Raw genomic sequence first — 17,591 nt, 5'->3', positions numbered from 1 at the left:
CTCAGAATGGAAATATAAAAAGGGATGAACTTCAATTTGGGGCAATATGACAAACTAAGAAGCCTCCTCAGTACTAAATACCTAAAAATGCAGCATCCTATGAAAATAGATTTTTTTTTTTTTTTTTTTTTTTTTGAGACGGAGTCTCGCTCTGTCGCCCAGGCTGGAGTGCAGTGGCGCGATCTCGGCTCTCTGCAAGCTCCGCCTCCCGGGTTCACGCCATTCTCCTGCCTCAGCCTCCCTAATAGCTGGGACTACAGGCACCCAACACCACGCCTGGCTAATTTTTGGTATTTTTAGTAGAGACGGGGTTTCACCGTGTTAGCCAGGATGGTCTCGATCTGCTGACCTCGTGATCCGCCCGCCTTGGCCTCCCAAAGTGCTGGGATTACAGGCGTGAGCCACTGCGCCCGGCCAATAACTTTTAATTACATAGCATAGATCGCAAGAAAGTGAAAGGACTTCTAAGAGACCCGACATGATGGGAAAGCATAAACTCAGAGTGGTAATGTAGGACTGAAACCAAAGCCTGTCCCAAGTATGTCTGCCTGTCCCTGGCAACAAAGCCTGCAGTTTTATGAGAAAACTGCACATGTGGTAGACAGGGAATAAATCATGGGACCCACACAGGTGGAAAATTAGATTGAGGTGCCTGCTTTAAACTAAAACTTCAAAACTAAAATCTGAATGAAAGATGAACTTTAAAAAATTACACTGCAGAAAAGTCCTCTAAGAAATCTTGCCTGTGTGGTCTTGTCTCTGATGGAGGGGATAAAATAACTCTAATTCCCAGTTATAAGCTACTCCTCTTATTAGTGTGAGGCCAGCATTCATCCAGCTGAAGAAGCAGTTACGAACCAGAACACAGAACAGCTGAAACTCTTTGAAGAAAGCACTGAACTGTTTTATTTAATAAATGCTCTTACTCTCCCCACCTCTGATTATTCCATGGACAAGCCTCACATCAATTGGCAAGCTCATTAACTCTTGTACAAAATGAAAGGTTACAGTAAGTTTTTTTTTTTTTTCACTGACAGATTTTTCTTAGATCCTAAATGGGATGACTGTGTTCTGTGTTACCAATTGCAAGGACCTTAATTATTAACCACAATCAGCGTCCTGAGCTCAGACTCTGCAGGAATAGTGGGAGGTGTTGATACTGATGCTGTGTTGACACTGATGCTGATATTTAGTAACAACAATTCAGAAACATCACTCCTTCCAGAACCTGTCATTTCTGTCTGAATTTAGTCCAGTTACAAAATCAGTGAGTTACATATGATTTATATCTTTTATTGTATGAATATGCCAAAACTATGAGAATTTCAAATAATTTTTAAAATTTTTTGCTTGCTTTTTAAGTGCCATTCTCCAATCAATTTCCATTTAAATTATTGTGTAGTTTTACTCCAGCTGAGCCATTGGAGAGCCAAAGATTTTTATGTGACTATTCAATAAGCCTATCTTTAAAGAATAAAGACAAAGTAAAGACATTTCCAGACAAATAGAAGCTGAGTTTATTACCAGCAGACTCTCGGTAAAGGATATACTCTAGGAAGAAGAAGGAACAGGATGAAGGAAATCTAAGATATACAAAAAGGAATGGTGAACAAAGACAATGGTAGCAATATGACATGTGGTGACACATTGGCAAATTGAAACAAATCTTGACTGCATAAAATTTGTGGGGTTAAAGAAAACAAGATAGAACTAATATTCTGGACAATAATGGTACATGAGCTGGTGGGTAAGAGTTATAGTGTGTTAAGACCCTGTGGTTCAGGGGAAAAGTAAAGACATTAACTTAGAATTTCTTCAAATATGTAGACTGTAATGGGATATAAGACAGTTAATTTTAAAAAACAAATTCAAGAATTCACAATGATAGTTTTAAAAGTTGGGTACAGAAAGGGAAAGCTCTTCTTTACAGATAAAATTGACAAACTAGAAAGGCAGGAAAAGTGGAATTTAAAAAAAAGATAAGATAAGAAGCCTCCATAGGGCCATGTGATTCTCCCACTTCTCAAGGTCATTCAAGACTACACTAGGCCTCACATTTTAATACTATTTTTCTATATTCACGGTTTTTTTTCTGATATCATGTTCACTGTACAAAATTAATGAAATACAAAAAGAAAAAATGTATAATCTCCAGAAACTCCTATCCTGAGATAATTACTTATTGTTTCTATGTGTTTCATTTCTATCATGTTTCTACAACATACACTAAAAAACAGAATTGGGGGTCATATTGTCTATACACTTGGGCAGTCTATTTGTTATTTTTATTAAAAATGTTATCTGAGTGTTTTTAAACACAATTAGAATCGTTTTGAAAATGTCATTTAAAATAAATTTTAAATAATTATGACTTTATACACAATTGGAAAATACAAAAGTACAAAGAATAAAATCACCTGAAATCCTACCACTTACAAACAACCAATATTTTTTGTGTATTCTTACGTATATCTTATTTATTCAGGCTTTAGGGTAAACAACTTTTAAACAAAGTTAAGATCAAATCCCATATACAATTTTGTTTCTTAACATTGTATAGCATTTCCTTCATGTCATTAAATATTTTTTGAAAACTTGATCTTCAGTGATTAATAATGTTCAATACCGGAGTTTTTCTCTAATGAATCTGCAGCACCTAGAACAGTGCCTTGCATATTAGGGTGCTCTTAAGAATTTGTAGAATGAATGAATTATATGAATATATCATAACTAACTTTTCCATTATTGTTAGACATTTATGTTATTTTCAGTTTGAACTATATGTGACGCTGCAACATTATATGAACATCATTGTACAGAAAACTTTTGCCTACATCTCTGATTTTAACCATAAAATAGATGCCTGAAAAAGTAGATTTTTTTTTTTTTTTGAGACCGAGTTTCCCTCTTGTCACTGAGGCTGGAGTGCAATGGTGTGATCTATGCTCACTACAACTCCGCCTCCTGGGTTCAAGTGATTCTCCACCCTACGCCTCCCGAGTAGCTGGGATTACAGGTGCCCACCACCACGCCTGGCTAATTTTTGTATTTTTTTTTTTTTTTTTTTAAGTAGAGATGGGGTTTCACAGTGTTGGCCAGGCTGCCTTTGAACTCCTGACCTCAGGTGATTCGCCCACCTCGGACTCCCAGAGTGCTGGAATTATAGGCGTGAGCCACCACACCCAGCCAGGACAAAGTTTTTTTAAATAAATAAATAAATAAATAACTGTGGATAATGAAATTTTAAAGGATCCTGATTGAATTTTTCCACAATTACTTTCCATAAAATTATTCCACAATGTATGCCTACCAACAGAACGTCAGTGACAATCTCTGGGCTTCCTTGAAAGTATTGCATATTTTTGTGGATTTTCTTAAAATCTTTGCCATTTTGCTTTAAAAAAAATCATTTTCTTAATGTGCATTTCTTGAGTTACTGGCATAAATTCATGGTCCATTCAGAATTTCTTCTGTGAATTGCCTATGCAAAACTTTTTATCTCCTAAATGGGGACATGGTAACTATTTCCAGTGTGGGGTCCCGGATGCAGTGGCTGTCTTGAATCTGCTGCTCTGGCCTTGGGGAAACCCTTATCTGCCCTTCCCTGGTTGTTTTTCACCAACAAAGCAGTAACACTGAGAGGCTGAGAGAGGGGGTAGCCCAGAGGGAAAGCGGTAAGAGAGGTCATTGATACCGCCTTTAACTTTTACTCTCCCATGGTTATAAACAGAAGGCCCACTAGCTGGACCAGCACTCTAATAAATTGTTTTGACTGTATCATCATGCCTTCAAAACTAAAATTAGTTGCTGCTATTTTCTAGAGTCTAGATTCCTAGATAGCATTCTCAAAAGGCTGAAGCTACATAGGGATATTGGCTTCAGATGGGGCACATGCTTTCCAATTTCCATAGTCCCCCACCTCCCCTCCCTCTCCATTCTTCAGTGTACCTGCCTGGCCTCTTGTCTAAAGTTTCCTCCAGCCCAAATTAAAGGAGCCTGTCAGCTCAGGAGCACCCCCGGACAGTACTGAGCAAACACGGGTTTGGGACCAAAGTCCTCACTCATCACTAAGGCATTTTTTGCTTGGTCTTATCCTCTGTGCTCAGCTCTCCCTTGAGCACTGGGCAGGAGTGGTGGCAGCCACAGCAGGTGGCTAAGATCGTAGCCTTGTCTCAATCCTCTTTCTTCATAGAGACACAACCAAGTACTCACCTGCATAAACTCCACGCTGCTGTCCAGTGGGTTTTCCTGGCGAAAGAGCAGAAGAAAGTTTTCATCCTCAGATAAGAACATACCAGCAAGCTGAAGGAACAGAAAGAATAACAGTCAGGGACACTGGCCAGTGTCCATTTGAAGAGTGCTCCCTGGTAAAAGGCATGGTGGTGCATATTCCAGGGCAGAAGGGCTCAGATCTTCCAGGATGAACAGCTCAGTTTGCAGTTCTGTGCTCTTGATTGACATTCTTTGATTCATTGATTCTTTCAGAAAGTATCACACTCCTACTAAGTATAAATCACTATGGATATCTGCCTTCCATGAGCTTAAAATCTAAAATAATGATGACTATAACATTAATATCAACAATAAATTTGTTGAGTGCTTGATACGTTCCAGGCACTATTCTAAGAACTTCCAATACTAAATTAATTTAATTCCATAATAACAGAAAATAAAAATAGCAAATAATATTTATGTTTGCCATGCATTATTCTAAATGCTTGCGTATGCTAATTCATTTAATCCTAATAACAATCTATAGGGTACACACATACCATAACTGTTATTTTCTAGTTAAGGAAACTGGTCTATACAGAGATAAGGAACTTGCCAAAGTTTTGTAATTAGTGTGTGATGAAGTCAGTATTTCAGCTTGGCGATCTCAAGCCCACACTTCTAATCACTGTGGTTTGCTGGTAAGATGTTGTATATATACAATATTTCAGTGCAAAAGCAGGAATGACTGCTGCCTGGCTTGATACTTGAGTGTTAGCTATGGTTTATATTCTTTTACATTATTAGTGTCTATAAGATACTACAACAGTTGACTCAAGTATGATAAATTCAGCCAATCAGCTTTTTTACATGAGCACCAGTTTGACTGATTTACTTCATGCACTCCCTTGAACAAGTTATAATAATATCTTATTCCCCTATGTAGTTATAATACTTTTTTTCAGGTTTGGCTGTGTTCATTGCCAAACCTAGAGTATTGTAGTGTATGTTGTCTTCTTTCTGAGCTGTTCCCATAAACAATTGTCATTTCTTCTATAACTGAGTAGTTTGCTCAGTGTCTTGTACAATACCACAGAGTGAGTCCACAGCAAATGCTCCAGAAGGGACTTAGGTGTGATTAGCTCACATTTTCATTCATATTTTCTAATTGGATATGGGTCAGCTCAAGGACACACCATGTTAACAATAACTGTCAGATGTTGAGTGCCTGCTACATGGCAGGTACCAGCAAGGTGCTTTTGATTTATCATCTCATTAAGTCCTCACACCAGTTTTTCAGGATGAGTATAAATATCCCCTTTTTATCAATGGGAGGCAGTGCAGTTCAATGTGTGATAGGCTTTAGAGTGAAATTAAATTTCTTCTCCATTAGTTACTAAGTATTTGATCTTAGGTAATTTAGTTAATATATCTGCGCCTCAGTTTCCTCATTTGGAAAATGGAGATAATAATATTGATATCCTGGTCCTGATGGGAAGACTAAAAGTAAGATGAGCCGGTATGTATAAACTGTTTAGGAACATACCTCATACATATCAAATAGTCAACAAATGATAACTGCCATGTTGGTAAAGATGATAAAATTGAGCTCAGAGAAATTAAGTAACTTGCCTAAGGTTTCATATTCCACCATACTGACTTCATGCTTTGCCCATCAACCTACACAGGGTCAACTGGAACTGGGCACTGCTCTTTGAGACTAAGGGTGGCCTTTTTCCCATCTTATTTTTTGCTAGAAAATCCAACATGAGTCAAAGTGGGCTCATTTTTATGTCACGACTACCTGTAATTGGAGTAAGTGAAATGGTCAATGGTACAGCAAGGGAATGTAGGGGAAACAAAAGGCCTTGCTGCTCCTTAGACTCACAGACTCATAGCGTTTTAAGGAGCCTTGGGAACGATGCAGTCTTGCACCATCAGTTTTTGTACAAACAACAACCTCAATGACACTCACGTGCAGGATTACAAGACAAAATGGTTGGCCAATTACTCGGGAATGTCTATCTGTTGTTAGTAAGATAATGCATAGTTTTCAGTTATTTGCTATGTTTTTCTCATTCATTAATTAGGTCAAGAAATACTGAGCACTACTATGTGCTATGCTCTGTTCCAGGTTCTGGAAAATTACAACAGTGAACATGTAGTTATGAATATTTTGTTTAGTGCACCTAACTTGCTGTTTGCATTTACTGTTCTGTTGATGCATACATTGATACTTTTACATCCAGCATAATGAGAATTTTTGGTTACATATACAATTTTGCCTTTGATTAAAAGTTTGGAAACAGCTACACTCATAAATCTAGAGTCTAGTTTATTAGTTTTCTGAAAAGGCAGTCTCCTGGTGAACACGCCCACGTTTTATAAAGGGACATTATCCTGCCCTATTAACATAACTTCCTGAAGAAATTATCCTATTATTTTCTTCAATAATATTGACTGCTCAAATATGGCAGTGTCACAGCATCAAGAGACTAGCTCTCCCAGTGTCAGGTAATACGTCTAAAAGGCAATTTTGACTATGAAAAAATATCTTAGTTTCAGATTGACTCATTTTCACACACAGATTTACAGCTACATAGTATGAACCTGTATAGATTCATATCTATAAGCAGGGTTCCATTAAAACCATTACCACTTATTTGGTCATGTTATTCTAGGAAAGTAACTCAAGTCCTTATCAGCAAAATAGGGATAATGTTTCATGCCTATCATCATCTTAACTACTATGGGAATACAATAACAAAATATATGTGGAAGTCCTTTCTAAACTGTAAACATTTTTATAACTTGAAAGAGAAATGACCAGGTAAGTTGTAGACCATCCACAGCCCTACACATGTAGTATAGTTACATGCTTTAGTATGTGCTCCATAAAACTGGGTTGAGTTGAAGTAAAGACAGCTATTGTCTGTCGTGCTTTTAATAATCTTAGGGATAGATCTTTCCCACCTGCACTGGGAGCTGATGCTGAAGTTTAACCTTATTTATTATCAGTAAGTTTTTCCTTATATCAATGTTCAGTTTGAACAGGACACTGTATAAAGAGACAAATGGTAGATCAAGTAATTGAAAGGCCTCTATCGTTTCAATTCCCAAGTTATAAAACAGGTACAAATATTGATTGCCCTAAATAAAATGATAAAAGAATTGCACACTCTTTGTTACTAAGTAGATGAAAAAGGAGAGGTGATTACTTTTAAAATGCTATCTAGGCCAACTGCCTTTCAGAAATCTCTAATTTCCTGATCAAATGTAAAGTTTCCATTGTCTTTCAAAGAATATTACAGCCCAAGACGATAAAGTAAAGAAAAAAACAGTCAAGAAGAGTAGAGCCATGAAAAATACAGTCAGGAAAGTTACCTCTTTCATCCGAATGCGACCATCTTTAGAGGCATCTTGGGTAGTCATAAATTGCTGTTTCACCTTGTGCAAATTTGCTTTCATGACCGTGTCCTGCAATTGACCAAACAGAGCCACATTAAAGCCACTGGAATCTCAAAGATATAGTTAGGATGGCAAATATTCAAAATATACAGCGTGAAAATTATGTTTTTCAAACCTGGAAAGCAGGTTCCCTGGCCATTTAAAGTGATTTTACCCTTTTGTAGAAGAGAGAGCAATGCTGGAGATTTCTTGAGCAACCAAGCACTAATCAGAATCTTGACTAGGTACAATTTACAGTTAATGAGTTACTAAAATATTGATGAAAAGAAGCTTAGAGACTAGGGTGCTGAAAGAACAAATTTGAACAGTGTTGTATTTGGTTGTGACAAAAGACTATTGTAATTACAGATTTTCTTCCCAATAATTCAGAGGTTTTACATTTTTTAACTGAAAAGTCCAGTTCTTCTGGGCCCCCAGGTGTCTGTAACTCATTTTTAATCTTCTTTTGTATTCTCTGAGGAAAAAAAATAATGACAAGGGAGAAATAATTAAAGAGGAGACCAAAGTAATAAGGTAATTGCCGAGTTAACCAAAGATGTTACAACTCCCTTCTATGTAGAACCTTAATTGTCTTCTTTGGTGGATTTTATGGTTACTACAGTAAAAGTGACATATGTAACCAACAATAAAGAATGAATTCTGATGCAAGGGTTGAGAAGCATAGATAATCCCAAACAGTGCCCAATTCTAAGATTCTAGACTTGCTGAAATTTATGCTAAATTCATTCTCCCTAATACTATCATGCTGTCTCTTGTCCCAAGCCCTCCAGCTGTAAGTTAGAAGGGCTGAGAAGAGGTAATCCTGTTGACTCACTATCCTCCCTGTTGGTGTTGGGGGTGGAGGTGACTCAGCCTTCAGCACACTCTCTGGATGCATCATCCATGCACATGTGTACAGGACAGTTCTCTGGGTGGCCTTGGGCTAACTCAGTTCTTCTGCCTTTCTCACTTGTATTTCTCAAGAATAACCCCAGCATGTGCTGGTAATGCAACATCCTGAGATAAGGAAGAACTTGCCAGAACAACCCAGGTGCAAGATGTCCTAAAACACTTTAGCCCACCACAACATGTTGCCTTCAGGTATAAAACCCAGAAAAGACTGCTTTCTGTCAAGCACCTACCATGTGCCAAACACAATTCTGGCCCCTGGTGATATTATAGTCAGCAAGAGAGACCTGGTCTTTGCCCTCCATCACAGGCTGGTGGAAGGCATCTTTGTCCAGCCTTCCTTTCCACTGAGACCTCTCCCTAATGGGTTACAAAGAAAAGAGGAGATGGTGGAAAGAGAATTGTGGTGGGGAATTAACAGCTGCCACATCCAGTTGCTAAGAACAGGAAAGAAGAGCAGGTGAATAAACATTTTTGGACTGCCAGCCAGAGGATGGGCACTAAGCCATGCTCTTTAACAAATATTATCTCCCTGGATCTTCACAACGGCCCTGGGAGGCAGAAAAAAATGTACTATAATCTTTAGCCCTTGGCTTCCTTGCTGGCCTGCTAGCTTCTTCCTCTCTGGGGACCTTGTTTTTTTCTTTTGTGCTCCAGCTTCTTACATGGAAATTCTCCTTTATCTTTTTCCCATCACTGGCTGAGAAAATGTTTCTGTTTTTTTTTTTTTTTTTGTAGTCTTGACTCGGAGGGGCTGTCAGTCGTCACCTCTTCCCATCAGGCTGTCATCTTTTCAGTTGACCCTTGCATATGGCAAAGAACTTGCCAGAAAAACCCACGCTCTGTTTTAGTCCTTCCTAGAACAAAATGTCCTAAAACACTTTAGCCTGGCACAACATGTTGCTCTCAGGCATAAAACCCAGGGAAGACTGCATATGGCAAATGTTTTCCAGTGAGTAGAAAATCTAGTAGAAAAGTAGTACAAACTCTCTACCTTCCAGATCTTAACATATGAAGACTAATACTCAAATTCATGATAATTTTATCCATTGCTGCAACTATAAATCAAAATGTATGATTCCTTCAGATTAGTCTTTGTGATTTAGAAGAAAAAGAATAAAGAAGAAAAAAAATCAGAGGATGTTTGGCACCCTTTCTAAGAATCTGAGACACTACCCTTTCATTTTACTGATGGAGAAAACAGGCCGGAAGGGTGATGCAGCTGAATACTGGCAGAACAATCTTGAAACCAGCATATTTGATATCTGGTCTAGTGCACTTTCCACCGCACCTTGTTGTTGGTTGAGATGAGGCAGAGAGCACCTAATGGAGTCATTGCATTCCAACATTAAGTCGTTAATAAATTAGATGGTTCAAACAAAACGCAAGGACAGCTTGATGACTTGCTTTGGGGATTTTTCAGGATGGGTTCTGGCAACTAGTTAGATAACCACATGCTTTAGATATTACAAGACCCTGAAGATTTGAAAGCATATTCTTAGAAAACCAGGGAACACTTTGGTCAGCAAGAACAATTTTAATGCTAGGGAAGTTCCTGGGCATCATGCTAGACCTCAGCCCCTGACAATTGCCATCCATCGTACCAACTCATTGCAGGAGGTGGGTGCATAGCAAATGTTTGATGTCGGGTTATAATAGTGAGGTAGAAAAGATGTTGTGAGCTGATATGATTTAAGCTGTTGGATCCTCTAATATCTGATTCTCTAAACTTCCAGGATTGGTGTGGATACTGGATATATAGGGAACTGCCAAGTTTCATGTCAGTCAGTAGTTTGCCTCTTCCCTGTTCAATCATACACAAACTTTTGTCAGCAAGTATAAAGATAGAATTGTACTTCCTTTTTTTTCACTTGTTGCTTTTTGCTGCAAGTGATGATAAATAGATGAAATGCATGCAACAGAAAGAGGTTAATGAATTAATGGTTTGTATACTTCCCAAATGGATAATAAATAGTGAGGAATAAACATTATTTGAAATAAATTGCAGTGAAGGTGAGTCTCTTTGTGAAAAAATTAAAGTTATATGAATAAGAACTAAAAAATAGCATCTATATGTATAGCTATTCTTTAAAATTATAAACCCAAACCAGTAGCATTTGTGATTGAGATGATGTATCAATCAAATGGATCTGTGTATCCTAGCCATATCAAGGTCATCTGCCATATCTCTGGCTTTGGTCCTGTATTTAGAAACCCAAAATGATTAAAATAAGAGGACTTAGACAGTCTGACTCTGTCAACATCAACCAAACATACTCATATGGTGATTATAAATGGGGAACAGTGAAGGGCCTAGTTAAAAAAAAAAAATGAATACCAGATGGGCATGGTGTCTCATGCCTGTAATCCCAGCACTTTGGGAGGCTGAGGTGGGTGGATCACGAGGGCAGGAGATTGAGACCATGCTGGCTAACATGGTGAAACCCCGTCTCTATTAAAAATACAAAAAATTAGCCGGGCATGGTGGCACGTGCCTGTAGTCCCAGCTACACGGGAGGCTGAGGCAGGAGAATAGCTTGAACCCATGAGGCGGAGGTTGCAGTGAGCCAAGATCGCACCACTGCACTCCAGCCTGGGCAACAAAGCGACACTCCCTCTCAAAAAGAAAAAAAATAATAAAAATAAATAAAAAAATAAAAAAAAGAATACCTTTCTAAATGAACATACACCAGATTAAAAATGTGAAAAAATACATTAGTGATTTGGAACCAAAGCATCAAGTGAAGAAATGAGAGATAATGCCTATATCATTTGTCTAAGGCAGAGCAAGTCTAACAGGTCCCTGAGGTGACAGTCTGTCTGTTGTCTTCTGTCTTTCTTTGAGTAGCCTCCTTTACTCATGAAGGACCAAAGACTGGTAGTGAGTATGACTTAAGGCATCCTCCAAAGTCTACCCTAGCTTGGAAAACTTGCTCTCATAAACTGGAAATCATATATATATGCACACACACACATACACATATATATACATATATACACGTAATATATATTATATATATATATAAAATCTTAAAAGCATTTCAGTGTTTAAGAGAGTAAGCTTCAATGATCCTGTGTGGGATAACCCCTTGGTGGATCTGAGGCAAAGTGGGGCATAGAATAAACACTGGGAAAACTAGGGACCCAAGAAGATATTGCATCAGCATAAGAACATATATGTTGGGTGCTTTTGCAACTAAAAGCACCTTTCACTTGTGTTATCTTATTGGTCTTCACTGTGAAACAGGCAGGCCAAAACATTATTCTAATAATTATTATTTTATGGATAGGAAAATTGAGACCCAGGAGGTTTAAATGGCGTGTTGCTATCACACAGCTCTAGATGCAGAGATAGGGAATGAGCATCGGATTTCTGCCTCCACACATAGTTGTCCTTTCCCCACCGACCATGAGTCTTCTTTGGAGTGGGCCTTCAGAGACAAGAGGTACATTTTTTTTTTTTATTCTCTGTGGAAGGTGAACAGGTTCTTTGAGATTCCAAGTTCTTCTGTCAACCAGGTTACCTCATGTGACACCCCACTAATCGTGGTGGGATTAACCTGTCTAGTTTCAGCACTAAAGATTTTGTGTGTGCTTACATTTGAGGGTTCATGTACCATACAGGAAAAGCACAATGGAAATCACTCAACAGGGTCGAACTTCACTTTGAATTTCAGCTTGATCTTTTAGATTAAGAACTCCACAAGTATAGCATTCATTTCTTTATCTCTGGAACACAGGATCCATTGGATGAATAAATGATTCTTTATGATGGGCTGGGAATTTCCAAAGGAATTAACTAACATAGGTCATGTTGGTGAAAAATTAGATTTTAAAGTAAATAAATGTGAAGCCAAAGAAGCAGTGGCCAGATTCTACATTACCTTTAGTTTGAGGACACAGAATCTTGGCTTCTGTCTTCTCAGACCCCTGACCCCAAAGCTCATGACTATCCCTTTGACCTAAAGCAAAAGAAACTGGGGCTTCCTCTGTTGTAATTTCCCATCAGTCCTTATCTGAGATGCTAGGCTGCAGCAGGGTACTATAATCCCTGAAGTATTGAAAGAGGCCCAGGATGTGGTACAGTCTGTATGTGAGGGGTATGTACACATAGAATCTGATGTTTATCTATGGACTGGCTAAAATCTCAGCATTTGGAAAGAAAAGGTTTGCAGGGAGTAACAGAAAGAGTAGCAATTGCAGCTGATGGTTCCATTAAGTCAATCCCCTCCGAGGCTCTGAGGAATAAGTAATTACAAGCAGGCTGATTGCTCTCCTGGATAGACTAGCAGGCAGCTTGCTGTTTGAAACCTCAAAATACCTTCTTCTGAGATCTTTGTAATCCGCTAATCAGCAAAGGAAAGTAGAGCTATTCATGCCTCTGAAGGTTGGCTTACCACTGCTGAACACCAGAGCAAGGGGCTGCCTGATTGTGGAGGCCTCCCTGCTGCTGGATTCTGTACTCACTGGGCATTACCAATCAAAAGCAGGTGTCACAATCAAACAGTGACTGTTCCTCAACTGAAGGGCCTTCCATTTTGGAAGTCTTGCCCTATTGTTAAGAACTTGCTTAAGGCCTACTTATTACTCATCAGAGACAAAACCCAAAATTAGGAATAGCTTCCTTAATCATGGTTGTCCAGGTAGCATGGAGTGCCCAGTGAAAGTCCCTGCAAACACACTCCCCAGAGTAATGCCTCAGCGTTTTGAAAGGCATCCAATGGCAGATGATATCATTTCTAGTTAAGAGTTCAAACTTATCATCCTGGCTCCAAAAGCTTTCTTCCCAGCCAAGTGCTCATGAGATGTGCCTGGGGCTATTGCCACAGCTCAGTGGGATTGGCCTAATTATATCAGAATCCCCTCTCCAAAAGTCACTGTTCCTAGAGGAAAAGAGGGTAAAAAAAACATGAAAACTGACTTTGAGTGCTTTTAAAATGAAAGATCTTTGGCAGACCCCAAATGTATTTAAATACCTATAGGATGAGACCTAGGGGTCTGCATTTTAACAAAAAAATATAATTCTCAGGCATACTGAAATTTGATTTGCACTAGGTTAAGGATTATGAGACCTTCCAACCCCCGTTCCAGCCTCAGAGATATTTGCACTGAATGCAGTTGCACAGGACACCAGTGAGTCCTTTGCTGTCCTCTTTCCTGGAGGATTATGCTTGCCCCTGTGTAAGAGCATCAGTCCATGGACCAGGTCTGAGATAGGGGCAATGATAAAAACAGCCAAGCTGCAGGAGATGACATCCCTCTTTTCTCTTACAATGGCAACAATGCTTCTAAGGTTAGTCAAAATCTCAGATGAAGATATCTCACAGCATCCTCAACTTAGTGCAGACCCCAACTCGATGAATGAATATTAGATACTCCAGCTTCAACAGTGACAGCAATTTTTCTCCTCCCTTTTATAAATCACTAGAACAAGGAGCCCTCTGAAAAGGTGAGAAGTTCCAGGTCCCTGAGGATAGATTTTTGGGAGCTGACCATCCCATTTATTCCAAGATTTTGAATGGTTTTAACTTCGTCTTTTTGCTTTCCTCAAATACCCATGTCCATGATAGATAAGATGGGTTTCTGGAACACAGTGAGCCTTACATTTACAGATGTAAGTAGAAGCCCTGTGGGCAAGGCTGATGGGCTTCACCACGGGCTGCTAGCATGTGAAAGTGCCTGGCTAGATTGAAGCAGAAGCCTCACTTGGGGGAGGCTTCCTCAGCTCTACCTGTAGCTTGTGTAGGTACAAGAATGAAGGATAAAGAGGAGTGTGTGCAAGTGGTCTGACCAGAGGAAAGAAGGGGCTTGTGTCTCTATCCTTCTCATCTGCTGATCCTTTCACTTAACAGGCTGAACAGGGTAAGGGGTGGAGTGCAGGCAGACAAAGAGCAATAAAAGGTACAGAAAAAGGGAGATAAGAGACAAAGAAAAGGGTGAAGGAGAAAATGAGGAGAAAAGAAATGAAGGTCAAAAAGAGAGATGGGAAAGAAAGAAGAAAGGAGAAATAAAAGACATGGGGAGAGGAGAGACAAAAAGAGCTTTGAGAAGCAGAGAGACTGGAAAAAGAATGGGAAAACACAGAGACAGAGAGATGGAGAAACAAATGAGAAACAGAGACAAGAAAGATGGGCAACAGAGAGGTCAGAGAGAAAGGCAAGAAACAGTAGGAGATGAGAGCCATGAAACACAGAGATAAGAAACAGAAGTGAGCAGAAAAATGACAGAGATAGACATAAAAAAGAGAGACAGACAGAATATGAGAGGCAGACAGAAATAGAGGGGGACCAAGAGATCTGTGTGGCTGAAGAAGGCGGAAGCCAGCCCTTTTGTTTCTGAACTGGCTTCCCCTGCCCCCCACATACCCTTCCCATATTCTCAATAGTGGTGAAGAGCTCCTTGTTCCCTCACTGAGCTCTCACATGAGAACGTGATGCACTTCTATTCTTCAGATAAACAGCTGAAGGATAAGGACAAACTATCTCCATCATTCATTTAAATTCAGTTGTCCCTAGAGCGTCTTCTTCTACTATGAATGCCCTACTGGAGCTTTCATCAGATCGAGCCCATCCCCAGGCTGTCCTCCACTCATGTGTTTCTGTGTAAAATTTTTCTCTGCTTTGATAGAGAGACTTTCAAGAGTTCATTTACATCTCCCAAGGACATATTTACCATCAGATGGACACTAGATAGATTGGCTTCCATTTGTATCTGGGCTCTGGGTATGCTGGTTGTTTTCTGGTTTGTCATTCCCTGAAAAATCTGTAACCTCTTCTAATAAAATGAATAATGGAAAAATGATTTTAAATGGTTTGTGGTTTGCTATCAGAGGAGTATCATACATATTAAACACCCAAAACCTTAATGTGCTTAACATCTTTTACAGCTTTTTGAACAAAGTGGGCTACTTTATCCCCAGGTATAAATCAATTAGCAGAGACATAACCAAGGAGACGTTCAAGACCAAGTTAACTGAGTCTACAGTTAGGATCTCTGAGTGGATGACAGATGTTACACTGAAAGTCAGTAACCAGCATGTCTAATGCTACAGTTGCACCTTTTATAAAACCTGCCTAAATCCCTCTATGTTGCTAGGAGAGGGGGAGAAATTTCATACGTGCAAGGAAGAAGGGAGGTGAGTTGGAATTAATAGGTACCAATCAATATAAGACTTGGATGTGTGTATCTTACTAAAAGGCATAAATTAAGGCTTAGTGTGCAAGTACTTACATCAGTACCCAGTTTCATCAACATGTGGAGAAAGAAAGCATCGAGTTCCTTCTCTTCTATGTAACCTTTTTCTAAATGTGAGAAAATAAACATAAATAATACTAACATATAAAATAACACATGACAGTATTTATCTAAATATGTTTTTAATCTCACAATTTATAAAGCTTCCCTCAACACTATTTTTTGTTATTCCAATAACAAAGTGCCAACACCTACCTCTAGAATACACGGGTTTGAACAGTAAACACTGTTCCAGAATACGTGCTGTATGCTAAGGTTTATATTAGTGTTTGGAAAAGGAAGGCTATTAAGTACATGAATTTTAATCAATGAATAAACGTGAACTTTCCAATAAAATTTAACCCCAAAATTTCTGAAGCTTGGAGAAACTTAACAGGTGTAAGTATTGAATCCCAGTTTGCAGAGTTAAAACACACCTTTTAGATATTTTATTTCTTTATTAATAAAAACAAATATTAAGTAGTTCCATTTTATTTTCAAGTAGTTTTTTGGTGGAGGAGTCGTTTTGAAAGCTGATAAAATTTATTCTCATTTTGAGAGAGTGAGGGGTGTACAGCAAAGTCACTGAGTAAAAGTGAGCCCATTTAGGGAAGGATGACTTCAAATAGCTGAGTCTCAGCCCACAAGCCTTGAACATATACAATGATATTAGTCATTGTATATACAATATATATGTATGTCTACCATATATATGGCGCGCTCGCACACAAAGAGAGATTGGAAAGGGGAAAGTGGAAATTCACCACCCAGAATTTTAACAAGGTATATAGATGTGTATCACCAGTATGCCAAACGTCTGTTAATGATACTGTATTAGGTACACTGCATTAACAACCCAGGTCGATAACTTTTCCTACAGTAAAGGGGAAACTCCAGGTCCTTTCAGCGGGCTGAGCTTGGAGCCACGTCTACACCTGAGTGTGCAAGTGGCTTGTTCTACTCACCATCCGCATCAAAGCGCAGCCAGACCTGCCAGAAGCCAGCGGCGTCCAAGCGCCCCGGAGTCGGTTCCCGGGAGCTGTCCATGGTGTTGACGACGAAGACCAGGCACCGGCGCGGAAGGACCTAGACAACTTTGGGAAGGACTCCTTCACCGTATTTCTTGACTCGCTCTCCTGCTTCTTTCGCTATCTGATTAGCTTTGAGCAACTGTTGCTGGGGAGGACGCGAGCGCTGCTGGCCGTGGCGTCGCTGAGCCGTCCCTCAGCCCTCAGCAAAACCAGCTGCTGGAAGCCCGCCCCGCTCCTGGCGCGCCTGTCCCCGCCCCGCCCTGCGCGCTGTCCTGGCAGATCCTGTCTGTCTCTGCGCTGTGGGGAATTCAGGAAGAAAGAAACTGTCTCCAGGCGTCCACGGCTCACTGCTTTTGCCCTTTAACTTGCTTCTCAGACTCGGAGAAGACATCCCTCTTACGTTTGACTCATTTTCCAAACTTGTGTCTCAAGGGGTTTTCTAGGGAGAGCTGCCTCATTTAAAGGGTTGCAAGAAGTGTCAGTGTTAGGGTCCTTTGGACTTGAGGATTTAGAAATGTAGTGTGTGGAGAGGGGAGGCGAGAAGGGATGGTGATGGTGGTAAGTGGTTCCCTTTAAGGAAGGAGTAAGTCAACAGCAATTATTGAGTCCTGATTGTATAGGACATACACATTGCTGTACCAAAATGCACTATAAGGACTTGCAACTAAACAGGGATACTGCAAGTCACTGTGATTTAAAGTAGCATCATTAGGATGCTGAGGAAAATATAAACTAAGCCGTACTCTGCCAGGAAAAGAG

At 39.6% G+C, this 17,591-nt stretch overlaps 1 protein-coding gene across 3 annotated transcripts in view; it reads right to left on the bottom strand.

Moving 5' to 3' along the window:
* SCGN (secretagogin, EF-hand calcium binding protein) overlaps positions 1-17,037 on the bottom strand; it is a 66,716-nt gene extending 49,679 nt beyond the window's left edge. The window contains exons 1-4 of one of the 3 annotated variants that reach the window (XM_004043358.4): positions 16,767-17,037; positions 15,799-15,869; positions 7,597-7,689; positions 4,213-4,302 (exon numbers count right to left, since the gene is read on the bottom strand). In XM_004043358.4, coding sequence (XP_004043406.1) covers positions 4,213-4,302; positions 7,597-7,689; positions 15,799-15,869; positions 16,767-16,848 — 336 coding nt within the window. In that variant the 5' untranslated portion in view covers positions 16,849-17,037. The remainder of the gene's footprint in view (positions 1-4,212; positions 4,303-7,596; positions 7,690-15,798; positions 15,870-16,766) is intronic. The other 2 variants (XM_055390412.2, XM_019029665.3) reach the window with 2 other exon arrangements.
* Between the last annotated feature and the right edge of the window lie 554 nt (positions 17,038-17,591).

The sequence above is a fragment of the Gorilla gorilla genome, chromosome 5 (assembly GCF_029281585.2).
Source record: "Gorilla gorilla gorilla isolate KB3781 chromosome 5, NHGRI_mGorGor1-v2.1_pri, whole genome shotgun sequence".
Taxonomy (NCBI): Eukaryota; Metazoa; Chordata; class Mammalia; order Primates; family Hominidae; genus Gorilla; species Gorilla gorilla.
Note: the sequence above shows the minus strand (reverse complement) of the source record. Positions and strands in the feature narration are given on the sequence as shown.